The 19,194-nt window shown below is 39.6% G+C and overlaps 1 protein-coding gene across 1 annotated transcript; it reads left to right on the top strand.

Annotated features, from left to right (window-relative positions):
• Nucleotides 1-13,962: 13,962 nt before the first annotated feature.
• Nucleotides 13,963-14,325, top strand: N7455_001678 (uncharacterized protein; the record flags this gene model as incomplete). Its single annotated transcript, XM_065604061.1, has 2 exons — nucleotides 13,963-13,992; nucleotides 14,128-14,325. 2 exons carry the CDS (start codon nucleotides 13,963-13,965, stop codon nucleotides 14,323-14,325), a joined length of 228 nt encoding a protein of 75 aa, XP_065462552.1.
• Nucleotides 14,326-19,194: the final 4,869 nt, after the last annotated feature.

The raw sequence follows: 19,194 nt of genomic DNA, 5'->3' as shown, positions 1-19,194 counted from the left end.
AATTTATTTTGGTACCGATTTAATATAGGAAATACAATCTAATAAGATAAAATATCTACCCCTAAATATATATATTAATAACGGACAATAGCTGTACTATATTTTGGGCCGATTGTCTACTACCCTATATTTTCGGATGCTATAACCGGATACCTTAAATTTAAGTAGGTCCTAGTCATATAAGTATCTTCTATGTTAGAATTGTCACCCGATCGAGATAAGAAAGCTGGTTAGATAATAATAAATATATACTTAAGGTTGTTTATAGTCGCGCGGGTTTTAGGTACCTATGGGTTGACGCGACCTATAAAACGCGTTAGAAAAAAAAATAATAAAAGAGTCCTAATCTAAGGTAATAGTATCTCTGACTATATAATACTGCGTTAGATTTGAAGGCTAAGCCTCGGTTACGTTGAGATTTTTAGAAAAATGTCGTCGCTATTAACTAATTGATCTTTAAGTCTCTTACCCTTAATTAAACCGTCCTCCGATTCCTTCTTAGACTCTGATTTCTAATCCTCGGTATAAATATTGAGATTATACGTACTTAAATCTTACCCCCCTATTCCCGACGCGAGCGAATATACTAAGTAGCTATATAGTCTTTTAGGGAACCCCGACGGAGTAGTATATCTAGTTAATAACCCCCGCCGATTCTAAAACGCGTCGGACCGAACCGTAGAAAGAACTAGATCCTATACGAATTAGAGAACTCGATTGACTTTCTAATATAGTGGGCTAAAACGGAATACGGGTAAGTACTGAATAGCGAAGGCCGATCTAGAATTAAGTGGTCGATAGATTCGTATTATACCGAAGTTTAGGGATACTTCGACTAAGTTACGGATATCTTGACTGGCCGACCTAAGGTAATCTATAGGTCTTATTTAACTTTATTAGACTACCCGTAATATAATAAATATAGGATAAGCGCTATAGGAAAATATTAGAGATCTAAGGCTTATCGATATAGCTAGAAAAGATCTTACTATTAGATACTCGTAATAAACTCTATTTAGAAGGCCTTCCTAGGAGCTTTATCTAATTATAAGAAATTTACTACCTTATAGCTTGAAGAAAGGTTGCTAATAGTCTTCCGCACGACCCAGTAAAACCCAGACCCAACCCAGACCCAACCCAGTCTGGGTTGGGTTTTGGGTCGAACCCTTCGACCCAGTAATGGGTCTGGGTCGGAGGGTTCGACCCAGTACTGGGTCTGGGGCCCCAAACTGGGTTACAAACTAAACAAACATGCTAAGGATTCTAAATGTATAACTTATGCATTTGTTCGCGGTAATTTTGAGTATTTGCTTTACTTGATTATATCTAATTTTATTTATAAAAAGGGTAAAAGAGATGCGTATAATTGAGGATTCTTTATCAAGCAAGCTAATGGTATTCAAATAAATCATCTTCCCTGCTTTTACGTTTTCTCCCTGATGCTCGTGTCTGTGTATAGGTTGGTGGTAATGATAGCGAGTAAGGACGACCATGTTCACTTGTAGGTAAGGGCCTCTCCTCCGATACATCCTCTGGTCTATCCTCAACTATAATCTCAATTGTATCCCCTGGTTTATCTTCCGGTTCATTCTCCTGCTCCTCTGTATCACTAATTGGATCAACCTCAATCTCACTAAGCTTCTCTTCCCTCTCCTCTTTTGCCGCCTTAAGCTCATCCTAGGAGAAGAATTTCTTAAGAAGTGTTGCTTCCTACTCCTCTATATCAAATTTCGTTATATAAAGAAACATCATTAATGCCTCGACAGTCTCACTCTTCATTCTACCACGACGATAGTGACAAATATCTCGAGCGGTATTAAAGAGGCGTTCAACTCCTACGCCAGTTACTAGAAATGAGAGTATATCTCGCGCAAGGGCAGCAATGGCCGGAAAGCGAGCCTGGTACTCTTTCCAGAAAGTAAGCGGCCTAACAGAAACAGTATCTATATATATATTAGTATTATTATTACATATACTCTTTATATTTACTTACCGCTGTCAAGATATTGACTGATTTCATCAGTAATGGCTCGTGGTTGTATATCCCTTCTATCAAGCATCTCCTCTAGCCTTAAGCTTGGATAGGCTATCGTTAGAGAGCTTTGTAGATCACGACTGCTTGTTCTAACTTGTGCTTGATATAGAACAAGGGCTTGTTCAAAAGTAAGTCGATAGGTATCTCGCCATTTCTAATCCCAATCACTAGAGAGGAAGAATTTGAATTTGTTCACCGGTACAAGCATTATACTGATTGTATAGATATTCCCTCGAAGATCATCAGCTTGGGAGTAATACTCATCAAGCTTAGACCGACCAGCTTTAAGGGCCTCTAGCATCTGTTTCTTCTATAGGACACGCTTTCGGCGTAGCTATGCCTATGATCGCTCAAGATGATCAAACAGTTTGTTATAGATCTTGAACACATAGTGGGTAGTGACATCTCGAGTCTTTGATAGCTATGTTGTATAATCAAAGAAGGGCTCGGTGATACAAAGAAGATAGTCGATCTGACACCACTCTTGCTCGCTAAGTAGCATCTCCTCACAATCATACTCTGTACAGAATAAAGAGAAGATAGCACGTAGCCTCTTTGCCCGGCGAAGCATGAGGAACGTAGAATTCCATCGTGTCTTTACATCTTGGATTGGAACGATCTTGATATTAGTTATCTAAAGATTGTAAAAGGTCTCTCTGCGCTAGGGACTTGTATTGACGTAAATCGCAAGATAACGGACTTTGTTCAGTATGGAGGAGATCTGACTTTGCTTCGCATTTTCTTGGGCTAGCCTTGACTGCTTCTCTGTCTACCTTGTCTCGGCTGATTCATTTAATAGAACTGCCTTGATCCGAGCAAGAAGCTGATTTAGGCTGAGCTGGATAACGTGGGTAAGACATGGTATTCGGGTAATAATAGTATTATCTGATAAAGCCTGTTGGAGAGTAGTAGCTAATGTCTTGTTGTTTGATGTATTATCTATTATCAACCCGAATACTTTATCTTTAATATTGTGCTCTACTAGGGTTTCTATAAGAACACTACTCAGGTAAGAGCCGGTATATGTACCATAAAGCGGCTTAAACCTAAGTAGTACCTCACGATATACCCAATCACTATCAATGAAATAGCCAGTAATAGCCATAAATGCCTGCGAGAATGGAGATATCCAGTAGTTAAGCGCAATGGATATCTTTGAGCCAGAAGGCAGCGTACGAAGGATACGCTGCTGCCGGTCTTTGACTAGACTGCCCAATCGGCGACGGATGGTATCGGCAGATGGGATCACTAGAGGGGATGGGGCGGAACGAGCTTTATTGATGATGCGTTTGAATGATGGATGCTCGATTAGATAGAATGGGAGCCGGTTGAGAGTAAGAAATTGGAGGAGATCCTCCTCCCAATCTTCTTATAAGAAGGGTATGCTTACTGAAACTTCTCCCTAGAATAATAATAAATTAGTATAGTTACTTAGTTTTATGATATAAAATATACCTCTCTTTGTAGGAAGTTTGTAATCTCTGCTTTCTTCCCCTTTTCCGACCGTAAACAACCAGCCGTTTTCCGATGTTTCTGGATGGTTGATGTGCCATGATACTACGCTTTGCCTATACTGTTCGGGCTTAGTGTATAAGGATGCTCTAGGATCTTCCCACAGCGCTTGCATATAACCTTTGGTGCGCCATCAATACCCTGAGCTACCTGATGGTAGCTATTCCAGATCTCTGTATGGCGGTTCGAATCCCATTTAAGCTTGCTTTTCCTCCCATAGTCAGTCTCTAACCACCAGTCCACAAAATCGTTATGTGACATTGTATCGTATAGAATAAACCCTTTCCTACGGTCGGGTCCAACGCGTTTTAATAAAGGGGGGATTGGGAGGGGATCATCTGGTCTTCGGAAGTTTGAGTCGATTGTGTGTTGACTTGCGGATGGTGTGACTTGTCCAGTTGAAATATATGAGAGATCGTCAAGATCACCACTATAGAGCGACGATGCAAAGTCGGAAAGTTGGCTTTGAGACATAACATAAGAATGACATATAATATATACAAAGGGATGTAAGGGGAGAAATTCTTTAACGTATAAAGGTAGAAATGCACTAAAGTTGTAGAAGTGTCTAGGAATATTGATATATCAAATATAGTAAATTATCCTACTCTTATTGATTGGTCTATTATACTAAAATTATATGGGTCTAAAGAAATACCCCTGAGATAACCCAGTCAAGACCCAGTCAAGACCCAGTCATAACCCATTTAACCCAGTAAGAACCCAGTAAGAACCCATTTAACCCATTTAACCCAGTAAGAACCCAGTAAGAACCCAGTAAGAACCCAGTAAACCCAGTCAAACCCCAGTCAAACCCCAATTCCCACCCTAGTTCCATTAATCCTTCTCAAAATATTTCTTCCTACCCTCCCTTCAAGTCGCATATACCAAGTAGATTAAGAGGTAGTAAGTAGTTTTGAATATAAAAGTTTACTAGATATCTATCCATAGTTATATAAGCTCTAAAATTAAACAGAAGAAGAGAAATAAATGAATTCAAAAATTATTTTACTCTGTAGATGAAAATATATATTATGTTGATGTATGTTGAATATATATATCTGCAACTTAGGGTATACTTTGTATTTTAAATGGAATGCTATCCTACGCTTGAGAAAACCAGCAGCCAACACATACCACCTTTCCATATGAAATAAAGCATTTGAAGAAGTAATTAATCTTGAACCAGATATATTGCTTTGAAGAACGAGGTTATTTCTTAAAATTTCCTTTGCCTTGTTGGTAGAGAGTGTAGCATTTCGATATAGAAACCATAACAGGGGAAAATGACAGTATGTTATTTAAATATTTATGCCATAATTTATGCAGAAACTAGGTCGAACTGGGGCTATACTGGGTTTTCTGGGGCCCCAGTCACTGGGTCTGGGTTGGGCCTGGGTTATGAGGTTTCGACCCAGACCCAGACTGGGTTGGGTTCTGGGTCGAGACCTTCGACCCAAACTGGGTCGTGCGGAAGTCTAGTTGCTAAAGATAATAGCCTGTTTACGATTGCCTTTTTAGACTATTAAGAATCCCGAGTTCCTAGTACTACTTAATTTGATTTACTCCGGCCTAGGAGAATTAGAAATCCCTTTAATAAAGACTCTACGACGTCGCTTATATAACTCTATTATAGCCTAATAGAAGTCTTAGTTATATAACTTACCCGAAGATACGAAAGTTTCTCTCGTATTAGATTGTTAGACTAGCCCTTTTTAGTAAGCGTTTATAGCGATTATAGTATACTTTATCGATAAAGATTAGAACTATCGTGAAATACTTCTTAGGTTTGAGCCTTTATACGGAGCTTATAGTAGCGTTAATCTAAACGAAGTACTTCTTTAGTTGCTTAAGGATAGATGACTTCTAGATTATATCTTTAGTATGACTATAGATAATATAATAAATAATAAGACTCTTATCCGGGCCTTATAGGAGTTACTTTTATCGGGCGGCGCTATTAATATAAGAGAATTTATTATACGCGTGCTATATATAGCTTATATGATTTAGCTTTACCTAAAGTAACTACTAGGTTATATTAAAGCCGCTCTAAAGAATAAAGAAGTAAGAAGGTTTTGGTCTGATACTTAAGCTATCTATCTAAGAGATTCTTTAGAGTATAGTAATATAGCGTATACTCTCGTAAAGGTATATTTAACCTAGAAAAAAAAGACTATAGGAACTTTTATTAATATTTTTCTTTTAATAGATTCGGTTATTTGCTGTCTTTATAAATATAAGCTCGTAACGAAGAGACGCCTTTTTATATCTTTAATCGGGTAGGACTCGGCTTTTCCTCTTCTATAATATATAGACCCGCTAGAACTCTACTTTTTTAATACTTTAAAGAGCGCGCCGGCTTAGGAATACTATTGATAAATACTACCGAGACTATAAATATAGCTAATTTAAAGTTATAGATACTAAGTAGTAGTAAATTGACTATATAGTCAATCTAATAAGGCCGTTCTTTAAATTTACTATAGCTCTAATAAAGACTAAAGATATAACTATCTATAGTATCTTTCTTATATATAAGAAGCTTCTAGAATATATCGAACGCTTAAACCGGAAGCTAAGAAAGAAAATAATACCCTAGAAAAAAGATATATACGGTACTATACTTATAGTAAAGTAAAAGTTAAAAGATTATTACGAGAAGACTTATCGTAACTATAGATTTCTCTATAGTATAGCGGCTTTACTTACTTCTTAGTATAAGCTTTATACTTTTGATGATATAGAGTATTCGTAGTATATTAGCGAGACTTTAAAAAGATATTATAAATATCTACGATTATCTTTTATATAGTATTAATAAAGAAACCTAGAGATACTATTCTATACTATATAGCGCCCTTTATTATAAGCCTTAGAGTTAGAACGGCTTCTTAAACTATTATATATAGTAGAAATAAGCGAAGGAGTCGGGTATAACGAGGTTAATCGTTATCTCTACGAGTATAAGTATACCTAGCTTACTTAATCTAAAAGACCGCTAATAATCTTAGCGACTACCTTAATACTACCGCGTATATATTAAAGAGAGAATAAGAGTAAATTCCCTATGCTTTCGCGACTAGCTCGTGATTTGCTCTCAGTTCTAGCTACTAGTATAGGAGTTGAAAGGCTATTTAATAGTGCCTAGGATATTTACTATTATCGCCGAGGATCTCTAAATAAAACTATAATATAAGACTTGATAATATATATATACTCTAAGAAATTTACCTTAGAGAGCTAGTAATCGAATCTGTTAGATTATAGGACGGCGGAAGGGGAGGATTAGGAAAATCTCGAAGAATATAAGATAAATAAGGAGAATAAAGACGAAGATATAGCTATTAGTAATATAGACGAGAGCGAATTAGCCGAAGATACCTATATAAGTCCTACTACTTAGAGTGCTCTAGGATTTGAAAGTATTACCTTATAGGAACTTCCGTCTCTTAATCGACCGTAAGATACGACGATGACCGCTATTCGTCTAGACCTAGAGAGCGACGATAAAGATCTATTACTACCTCTAGTTACGTATCTAGAAGAGAGATCTTAAAAAAGATTATTAGGAAGGATAATAGTACCTTTAAGCCGGCTTAAAGGCTATAAGCTATATTAGTTTATCTGCTATAGAGCTATAATTTGATATAATCTCCTTATAAAAACACTTATCCTAAACTATAAACTTTTAAAACTAGGCTATGATTCTACTATAGTTAAGGCTTTTCTGAAAAGCGGTAGTAGTATATAGTCTACTTATACCGGGGTAATACGTTAATCTAAATAAATAATTTTGTATAATTTTGTGCTAGCTAATAAATCCTTCTCTTTTAGGAGTTATAGGTAATTTGGGTACCTGTATAGGTCGCGGGTCGGGTTTTCAAAAAATAAACCCGCCTACGGGTCTGCTGACTAAGACCTGCCCCGACCTATGGGGCGGGTTTTCGTGGGCGGATTCGGGTTTTGGGGCGGGTTTGGCGAGGTCTAGCTATACCTCCAAACTCTTTCTTCTTGATTGGGAGAAACCAATCCCGACGCGCGCTTGGCTGGGTGAGGCCACCGCCTTAGAATTCTGGCAAAACTGTCATTGTAATGTTTGTTTGGTCAGTAATAAGTTATCGTCATAGTACTGTATATTATATAGAACCACTTGGAATCGCTTGGTGGATCTTATGATCTTACTAGATCGCTAGCTAGCTTCCTATCTCCCGTTTGCTATATTATATCTGCTTCCACCTATTCTTTCTATATATAGCGAACGGTAGTCTTTGCTCGCTAGTCATAGTGTAATAGCCTCTACTTACCTTATAGAGGAACTAAACCTGGCTAGAAAAGATGTTTTCGTCTATCTTATAAGTTCTACTATCTAGTACACTTCTTGTTTATAACTAACGTTAATCCTAATCTAGTTCTCCTATCTAAACTTTTTAATAAGGATCGTGATCATTGTAAGAGATAAAGTAATCTCGCCTCGATAATATAACCCGGTTAACGGGCCACGAATTATAGGAAGACTACTCGTATTATGTCCTAACGCCTAACTATTATAGCAGCCCCTTCGTAGTACTATCGGACCTAAACCCTTCCTTATCTAGCGTAGTTGAGAATAGCTTAGACTTATCGAGAACACTACCCTCACTCAACCTCAAAACTTTCTAGTTATATAAGTAGGAATACGGGAGAGCCTATAACGTAGACCTACTAACGTATATCTACTACTAGATAGAGTGGCGAGTAACTGTTAATAATAAGAGATACTGTATCTAGACTTCCGCACGACCCAGTTTGGGTCGAAGGTCTCGACCCAGAACCCAACCCAGTCTGGGTCTGGGTCGAAACCTCATAACCCAGGCCCAACCCAGACCCAGTGACTGGGGCCCCAGAAAACCCAGTATAGCCCCAGTTCGACCCAGTTTCTGCATAAATTATGGCATAAATATTTAAATAACATACTGTCATTTTCCCCTGTTATGGTTTCTATATCGAAATGCTACACTCTCTACCAATAAGGCAAAGGAAATTTTAAGAAATAACCTCGTTCTTCAAAGCAATATATCTGGTTCAAGATTAATTACTTCTTTAAATGCTTTATTTCATATGGAAAGGTGGTATGTGTTGGCTGCTGGTTTTCTCAAGCGTAGGATAGCATTCTATTTAAAATATAAAGTATACCCTAAGTTGCAGATATATATATTCAACATACATCAACATAATATATATTTTCATCTACAGAGTAAAATAATTTTTGAATTCATTTATTTCTCTTCTTCTGTTTAATTTTAGAGCTTATATAACTATGGATAGATATCTAGTAAACTTTTATATTCAAAACTACTTACTACCTCTTAATCTACTTGGTATATGCGACTTGAAGGGAGGGTAGGAAGAAATATTTTGAGAAGGATTAATGGAACTGGGGTGGGAATTGGGGTTTGACTGGGGTTTGACTGGGTTTACTGGGTTCTTACTGGGTTAAATGGGTTAAATGGGTTCTTACTGGGTTCTTACTGGGTTAAATGGGTTATGACTGGGTCTTGACTGGGTCTTGACTGGGTTATCTCAGGGGTATTTCTTTAGACCCATATAATTTTAGTATAATAGACCAATCAACAAGAGTAGGATAATTTACTATATTTGATATATCAATATTCCTAGACACTTCTATAACTTTAGTGCATTTCTACCTTTGTACGTTAAAGAATTTCTCCCCTTATATCCCTTTGTATATATTATATGTCATTCTTATGTTATGTCTCAAAGCTAACTTTCCGACTTTGCATCGTCGCTCTATGGTGGTGATCTTGACGATCTCTTATATATTTCAACTGGACAAGTCATACCATCTGTAAGTCAACACACAATCGACTCAAACTTCCGAAGACTAGATGATCCCCTCCCAATCCCCCCTTTATTGAAACGCGTTAGACCTGACCGTAGGAAAGGGTTTATTCTATACGATATAATGTCACATAACGATTTTGTGGACTGGTGGTTAGAGACTGACTATGGGAGGAAAAGCAAGCTTAAATGGGATTCGAACCGCCATATAGAGATCTGGAATAGCTACCATCAGGTAGCTTAGGGTATTGATGGCGTACCAAAGGTTATGTGTAAGCGCTGTGGGAAGATCCTAGAGTATCCTTATACACTAAGCCCGAATAGTATAGGTAAAGCGCAGTATCATGGCATATCAACCATCTAGAAACATCGGAAAACGGCTGGTTGTTTACGGTCGGAAAAAGGGAAGAAAGCAGAGATTACAAACTTCCTATAAAGAGAGGTATATTTTATATCATAAAACTAAGTAACTATACTAATTTATTATTATTCTAGGGAGAAGTTTCAGTAAGTATACCCTTCTTATAAGAAGATTAGGAGGAGGATCTCCTCCAATTTCTTACTCTCAACCGGCTCCCATTCCATCTGATCGAGCATCCATTATTCAAACGCATTATCAATAAAGCTCGTTCCGCCCTATCCCCTCCAGTGATCCTATCTGCCGATACTATCCGTCGCCGATTGGGCAGTCTAGTTAAAGACCGGTAGCAGCGTATCCTTCGTACGCTGCCTTCTGGCTCAAAGATATCCATTGCGCTTGACTGCTGGATATCTCTATTCTCGCAGGCATTTATGGCTATTACTGGCTATTTTATTGATAGTGATTGGGTATATCGTGAGGTACTACTTGGGTTTAAGCCGCTTTATGGTATATATACCGGCTCTTACCTGAGTAGTGTTCTTATAGAAACCCTAGTAGAGCACAATATTGAAGATAAAGTATTCGGGTTGATAATAGATAATGCATCAAACAATAAGACATTAGCTACTGCTCTCCAATAGGCTTTGTCAGATGATACTATTATTACCCGAATACCATGTCTTGCCTACGTTATCTAGCTCAGCCTAAATCAGCTTCTTGCTCGGATCAAGGCAGTTCTATTAAATGAATCAGCCGAGATAAGGTGGACAGAGAAGCAGTTAAGGCTAGCCTAAGAAAATGCGAAGCAAAGTCAGATCTCCTCCACACTGAACAAAGTCCGTTATCTTGCGATTTACGTCAATGCAAGTCCCTAGCGCAGAGAGACCTTTTACAATCTTCAGACAACTAATATCAAGATCGTTCCAATCCAAGATGTAAAGACACGATGGAATTCTACGTTCCTTATGCTTCGCCGGGTAAAGAGGCTACGTGCTATCTTCTCTTTATTCTGTACAGAGTATGATTATGAGGAGATGCTACTTAGCGAGCAAGAGTGGCGTTAGATCGACTATCTTCTTTATATCACCGAGCCCTTCTTTGATTATACAACACAGCTATCAAAGACTCGAGATATCACTGCCCACTATGTGTTCAAGATCTACAACAAACTGTTTGATCATCTTGAGCGATCATAGGCACAGCTACGCCGAAAGCGTGTCCTATGGAAGAAACAGATGCTAGAGGCCCTTGAAGCTAGTCGGTCTAAGCTTAATGAGTATTACTCCCAAGCTGATGATCTTCGAGGGAATATCTATGTAATCAGTACAATGCTTGCACCGGTGAACAAATTCAAATTCTTCCTCTCTAGTGATTGGGATTAGAAATAGCGAGATACCTATCGACTTACTTTTGAACAAGCCCTTGTTCCATATCAAGCACAAGTTAGAACAAGCAGTCGTGATCTACAAAGCTCTCTAACGATAGCCCATCCAAGCTCAAGGCTAGAGGAGATGCTTGATAGAAGGGATATACAACCACGAGCCATTACTAATAAAATCAGTCAATATCTTGACAGCGGTAAGTAAATACAAAGAGTATATGCAATAATAATACTAATATATATATAGATACTGTTTCTATTAGGCCGCTTACTTTCTGGAAAGAGCACCAGGCTCGCTTTCCGGCCATTGCTACCCTTGCGCGAGATACACTCTTATTTCCAGCAACTGGCGTAGGAGTTGAACGCCTCTTTAATACCGCTCGAGATATTTGTCACTATCGTCGTGGTAGAATGAAGAGTGAGACTGTCGAGGCATTAATGATGTTTCTTTATACAACGAAATTTGATATAGAGGAGTAGGAAGCAACACTTCTTGAGAAATTCTTCTCCCAGGATGAGCTTGAGGCGGCAAAAGAGGAGAGGGAAGAGAAGCTCAGTGAGATTGAGGTTGATCCAATTAGTGATACAGAGGAGCAGGAGAATAAACCGGAAGATAAACCAGGGGATACAATTGAGATTGTAGTTGAGGATAGACCAGAGGATGTATCGGAGGAGAGGCCCTTACCTACAAGTGAACATGGTCGTCCTTGCTCGCCATCATTACCACCAACCTGTATACAGACACGAGTATCAGGGAGAAAACGTAAAAGCAGGGAAGATGATTTATTTAAATACCATTAGCTTGCTTGATAAAGAATCCTCAATTATACGCATCTCTTTTACCCTTTTTACAAATAAAATTAGATATAATCAAGTAAAGCAAATACTCAAAATTACCGCGAACAAATGCATAAGTTATACATTTAGAATCCTTAGCATGTTTGTTTAGTTTGTAACCCAGTTTAGGGCCCCAGACCCAGTACTGGGTCGAACCCTCCGACCCAGACCTATTACTGGGTCGAAGGGTTCGACCCAAAACCCAACCCAGACTGGGTTGGGTCTGGGTTGGGTCTGGGTTTTACTGGGTCGTGCGGAAGACTAACTGTATCTATAACGGTATCATAAAATGGTTAGGTATAGATAAGAAGAGCAAGCTACTAAGTGAGGATAGTAGGCTACTCGAGCAATAGTATAATAATAACTTTATATAGATAGAGAAAGGGGGAAAGTACTTAGTCCTACTTACCTAAGCGAAAAGATGCCGAGCTATGATATAGCTAGGCTCAAATTTCGAAGCGTATATATATATTATCGATAGGAAATACCGACGATATAATGATATCTTAATAACTACCTACGATGCTGGTAGAATAAGGTGGTCTAGAGACCATAGCTTATTATCGAAATCACTTTTACCGAAAACTAGTACTAGTATAAAAAGCGGTATGTTTATAAATAGCGATCATTACTAACAACAGATAATTACCACTGCTATTGTGGTCGGGGGTTGGGTTTTTCTGGCGTACCCGGACTCGTGAAGGCTTTGGTCGTTTGAGCTGTCCTTACGTTTGAAAGGACATGAAATGATGTGATAAATCCGAAAACTTGTCTTTACAGTCTGAACAGCTTCCTAGTAACCATCGATAATTTGCGACGCTGATTGATTGATGATGATGGGCTATGACGTCATTAATGAACATGTTCAGCGTGCTGAAAGGGGTCCTTCGAAAGCACATGTGGTTGGTTTTCCATGAAAGAAAGGAAGTACTACTGCATCAAATAAACAGGCTTAGAATGGTTGCGTTCACTTGATAATGGCGCCATCAACCCATGACACCAATGTGACGTTACCATGTCAAGCCTCGACAAGCTAGTACTATTCGAGATATAGCTAGTAAGCCGTATACTAAGTTCTTGTAAAACACTCTACTATTGAGAAGGGGGGTGGGGGGGTTGTAGACAACGTCATAAAAACATCAACTTTCGGAAATGCTAAACTTGATATCTAAAGAACATAAGCATATATCATATATTAAGCTTACGGCTTACTATCTAGAGATCTTATATTTGAACTACCTATCGCAATTATTATAATAACCGACAATCAGAAAACCTTCACTCTTTCTAACGGCGCTCAGATTCCTGCTATTAGTCTCGGAACCTAGTAAGACGAGGAGGCCTAAGAAGTAGTAGTCCTTACCGCTCTTTACGTAGGTTATCGCTATATTGATATAGTAAGATAGTAGCCCTCTCCCTTAATAACTCAATATAGATAATAAGGCTAACTTCTATAGCTATAGCACTGAGCCTACTATTGGTAAAGCTATAAAGTAAAGTGGCATTCCTCGAGAGGAAATTTTTGTTACCAGTAAGCTCTAGAACAATAAGCATCATCCCGAGGATCTTGACTAAGCAGTATAACTTTTATTGAATGATCTAGGTCTAGAATATCTCGACCTATTCTTAATATATTAGCCTATTGCTTTTAAGCGTAGAGATAATCCTTTCCCGTCCAATAAAGATAGGAAGCTAATCACTGATAATATTGACTATCTCGATATAAGCCTCGTTGGATAGTAGCCTCGAGAATACCTACTAACTAGTTAAAGATATATAGAGCTATAGAAGGCCTTATTAAATCCGGTAAAGCTAAGGCTATCGGAATTTCTAACTTTTCCTAAAAGGAAGTTGAACGTATTCTTAATAACGTGGCGATTAAACCGGCCGTATACTAGATAGAGCTCTACCCTTAGCTTCAATAAAAGATATTCTACGACTTCTATCGGAAGAATAGTATTTATATAACGTAGTATTCACTATTTAGAAACTAAAATGAAATTTACGGTTCTCGCGAGGAATATAGTTAGCTAGTGAATGATCAGACCTTAGTAGAAATCGGAAAGAAGTACGGAAAGACCTTAAACTAAGTCGCTTTAGGTATACGTGCTACTTATACCGAGATAATGTTTCTCTAACTAACTAACCCTTTTAGCCTAGGGTATCATATATAGCCGTTCCGTTATCCCTAAATCAAAGTTAGCTGAGCGAATCAAACAGAACTTTGATATTACTTTCGAGTTAGAGCCTATAGATATTGAAAATATTAATACGATCGATAAGAAGCTCCGTTTCAACGACCCAAGTAAAGACTTTGGCTACGAACTATATTCAGGCCTTAATAGGAAGAAGAAATAAGGAGAATTTCGATTAACCTTTATCAGGATACTAGAGTCCGGTAAGTACCTGATCTCAGGAAAAGAGATATGGCGGCGTCGTCGACCTAGGGATTCAATCATCATATATAGGTATAATCTCGGCCTTTCCCCAATCAATACGCTATAAAGTGGTCTAAAAAGCTAATAGGAATCTTAAAATAATAAGATTGATTTCAGTGGGTATCATAAAAATGTAATCCGAAAGAATTACCTAAGCTCATTACGGAGAACTTAGTTCGCTGTTACAGTCGTTGAATCTCCTAGCTATAAATCGACCTTCATGTATTCATTGCCTACGACATTTCTTCTAATATAATAGAAGGCAAACCTATGGCCTTGGCGGGAATCCCTTGGACCAATAGAGAGGCCGAGATTGACAGCGATGTTTATTGATTGTTGCTTTGTTATATTGATGTTAAAGCTATATATGTGGATTGAGGGGGACACCAGGTAGCAAACGTATAGCACTTTCCCGTAAAAATACATCCAGTCATGTCTTAATACTGTACTGTAAGATACGCCTATCAGCCTTGGAAAGCGGTCTGAAAGGCGGAGCCTTCGCTTTCTATCCAATCAGAACTCACGACCCTGGGATTTATTTTCCAGGAACCAAGTCACAAGAGTGCAGAGGTATAGCTGATTTCGAATAATACTATAACGTGTACCTCTTATATCAATACCATTAATTTAGCCTCGTCATTGTAGAATCGCACGGCAGAAGGGTAGATTGTATTGTTACTCTTGACACCATCCTATCTCATAGCATATGTATGTTAAATCTCTATCACAGTTGAGTTTAGGTAAGCTTATCCCCTTATAACTTTGAGTAAGGATATTTGCAACTTAACAGTGGCAAGCCTAGTAAAAGACACGTTATCGTTTGGGTGGACATATCATTTGAGTGGTTGACCCTGGGGTGCGACGGTCTGTAATTTATGGTAATAAATGTAAAACCCGGTTATCGGGTTCTACGCGGAATTTTATCTGTTGAGCCCAAGGGAGAGCTCTTCTATTTGCCGTAAGCCAGATTTGATTCTGTATTCAGTGATCGATCGATACCTACCTACATAAATCCTCACCGTCGGCATATATATACAGATGGGGGCGCTCGCGCGGCCGTGGATCACGTTAATATACTACCCCTCAAATCGACAGTAAGATCTGCAGAAAAGGAACTTCGTACGGACTATTACGCTTAGAGTGGGAGCTTTCTAGAGAAGAAAGAGTGCGTAGAGTTGAAATTATTTCGAATATCACTGCAATAAGCGTTCTGCCTAGTAAGCTCTATCAAGGACGAAGTTTTATTAGTGCGTCTGAGGAACATTTAGTGCTCTCAATCTGCCTGACCTTGACCCTGATTCGTAAGGGCCTTGGCTGCCTTGCTCGGTATAGACTTCCCCACTCTGTATCCATCTTAAGTATCTCTGATTTGCCTTTATAATAGGCTTCATCCCTTTGCATATTCGTCATGTCATCGAGAAATTACTTTAGCAAGTTTGCAATGACTAGACACGCATGGCGGATGTAGGAGCTGCCGAAGATATAACCGGGGCTAGAACCGATGTTGAGATACTTGCTGTGGTGGCACCACAAGCCAAGCTGTAAGAAGACACCGTCGTTAAAACAGACGCTACTTCGTGATTAGCATTATGTGAAAGATTTCTCTTCCAACATACCCAGTTCAATTGCAGCCGCATTAGTCTCACCGGCCATAGTGGGGCATGAGCAATGAATATAGTGAGTATAATGATTTGCTATAGTGTCGAAGCAATCTATACAGGCAGCTCCTCCGCTTTGTATTCAATAAAGTTAATGAGCTAGCCTTTCGACGTAAGACGATATGCAGGGGGAATGATCTGGAACCCACCCATTCTGGAACAATAGGCTTCCATCATCATTTCGAAGACAATCACTCTGCTTCAGCGACGAGATGTAGACAGCTCCATCATCGAAATTCGGGCACTTATAGGTGAAAGTGCGAGAATCCGAGGCAAAATCATACCAACATTGGTCGGCCAAGGCCAATGGCAGAATGAACAACGCGAAACTAAGAATGGTAATTTGCATATCGAAGAGCTGGATGGAGCGAGATAATAAAAAAAAATGGGCGTTTCTGCTTTATATGAGACTTTGTATTTATGTCGTGTCTGGCTCACCTATTATAATAGATGTTCTGGTCCATTTTACTGTTTCGTGAATCTGTTTGCTTCTCCAGAAGAGTTGTCCCATAATATGTACGTAATGGGGGATTGTTTTTCTATACATGTTTGCGGGGTTTGGAGGCTCCCCGTGTTTCTCCTCCATAGTACATGTGAAGGTGATACAATACGTGTAAGTTCATAGAGAAAGCACTGTATGTATTCTGGTGGACGAAGAGGAGAAAGAGAGGACGAGAGAGCAGGCAAACTATCTGGGTTCTATTTACATGTGATGCCTTAGGCATCCGGGCATCCAACATCCCCCTCATAGAATCCTGCATGCACTCCCTCTCAAGATCTCCAGTTCCGGCATACATAGTAAAACTCTGCAAATTTCTTGTGGATTTAGCACATGCCAATTAGCTCGGTAAAGATCTTGAATTGATCCTTTGTAAGAGCCTTGGTAAATCCATCTGCGGCATTTCGCTTGGTGTTCACTCGATGAATCTCAACATGTCCTTGCGCCACTGCATCTTTGACAAAGAAGTAACGAAGATTAAGCCATCTGTTCGCCGATTTGCCTCCTTTCTTCGAGAGAAGCAATTGTGAGTTGATGTTGTCAGTGTAGATCTCTGTAGGACGCTGCTCTGGGAGCATAAATGATCGTGCGATCTTGTTCAACCACATTGTATCACGACTAGGTTGATCCAGTGCACACCACTCAGCAACTGTCGTCGAATTGGCTGTGATCGTCTGCTTCTTCGTAGACCACATAACAGGTGATCCGGCAAGGTACCAGACATTTCCTTCTGTCGATTTGCTATCTTCCTAGTCTGTATGTGAAGCATCTGTGTGTGCATAGAAGCGAAGTTCACCGGTTCGACCGAGGATAATTCCGATGTTAGGTTTTCGTCTTAGATACTTTACAATATGTTGCATTGCTTTGTAGTCAGAAAGGGTGGGATTTGCTAGTCGATGCTGTAAGCGTGTTACTGCGAAGCGAATGTCTGGTCGTGTCTTGACTGCTAACTAGTTTAACATCCCCACGATAGACTGATATTGATCAAAAGCATCGTCATCTAGTGCATTGGTCGCATCGGCTGGTGTCTCTCTCTATGTAGCTGGCAATGGCGTGTCTTTCCAGCCAGAGGTTTTAGCTATACGTAGCACCTTTTGCACGTACGCTTTCTGTGATATAGTGATTGTCCCGTTGGCGTAGTCTCTGTCGAGCGTATAGTTTAAATACTGCTTTGGCTCACCGAGGTCCTTCAAGTCGTAGTACTGACGAAGTTCGCTGACAACTTGCTCAATGTCATCGTCGGATGGTGTAGCAATGATGAAATCGTTAACATGGATCATTATAATAGTCAAATTTATGCCTTTGCCTTTGATATAAACGTAAGGATCATTATCCAGCGGACGAAAGCCAATCTGACGTAGTTTGCAGTCTATCTCTTCGTTCTATAGGAAAGCAGAGTCTCGTAATCCGAAGAGCGCTTGATTGAGTGTACACACCCAGTGTTTCTTGTCTCCTTGTGCATCTGCGTACTCAAAACCTGTAGGTTGTCTTATATAGACTGTCTCTATATCTTTACGTGAAGCATTGAGATATGTAGCAGTGAAGTCAACTTGCCTCCATTTTAGACCATACACTGCAATCAGTGTAAGAACGATTTTGATCATACATTCGGCGACGACAGGGGCATATGTTTCTCTATCATTTTTGTCTTGGAAGTTGCCACATACCACCTATCGTGCTTTGAAATCGTAGACTTCATCTCTGGTGTTGGATTTGACAGTGAATCTCCATTGTCCTGGTAGTACCTTAGCTTTTGACGGCTTAAGGATCAAGCTCTATGTGCCTTTAGCCTCGAGATCACTAAGTTGTCTTTGCATAGCCTCTTGCCATTGAGGCCAGAAAGGGCTCTTTTGCGCTTGCTTATACGTAGATGGCAAGTCAACGTCCTTTGCGTATAGCGGCTTTCTATTGTAGAGAAATGGTTCGTCAATATCGACTTTGTCTATTGTCATATCAGCTGTTGCAGATATCGCACTAGGTCCCGCAGACCCCTGTCTATCACCCTCCGTCACGTTGTTACCGCCCGAGTCCTTCGCCTTTGCCCTTGTGGCAGCTCGTTGAATATCTCGGTCTCGTTTCTCGTACTCGACAGCGAGGTGTTTCTGCTTTGGATCGTGGTATCGGTCAGGTGCAATCCCGATATTCGCTCGTCTCGATCGGCGGGGTAGGGTGGGAGCCGGTGTAGCTGGGTCCTGAGAGATAGGATCTGGCGATGACTCAATTGAGATGATCTCACGGCTTGGTGACATCTCTGATCTCGCAGTAACCGGTGTGTTCTCAGTGCTTGTCGTTGTCTCCGTTGTATCGATAGCCTGTGTGATCTCACGACTTGGTGACACACTGATTTGTCGAGCGGGTGTAGCCTGTGTGGTCTCACGACTTGGTGACACACTGGCTTGAGGAACTGGTGGAGCTTGTGTGATCTCACGACTTGGTAACACACTAGCTTGTTAAACGGGAGAAGCTTGTTGAGTGGGAGATGAGAAAGGGTATTGGTAATCTGTTCTCTATCGCTCTGGAGAAGGAGTCATATCTTCTGATTCCTCGGTGACAGCTCTCTCAATGTTATCGGTATCTCGACGAATATCGTCTATACTTTCAGCAAGTTGAGACACTTGGGTTAACAGTTGTT

The sequence above is a fragment of the Penicillium solitum genome (genome assembly GCF_028829755.1).
Source record: "Penicillium solitum strain IBT 25940 chromosome Unknown utg000001l_segment0_segment0, whole genome shotgun sequence".
Classification (NCBI taxonomy): domain Eukaryota; kingdom Fungi; phylum Ascomycota; class Eurotiomycetes; order Eurotiales; family Aspergillaceae; genus Penicillium; species Penicillium solitum.
This window is presented reverse-complemented; position numbering and strand designations above follow the sequence as displayed.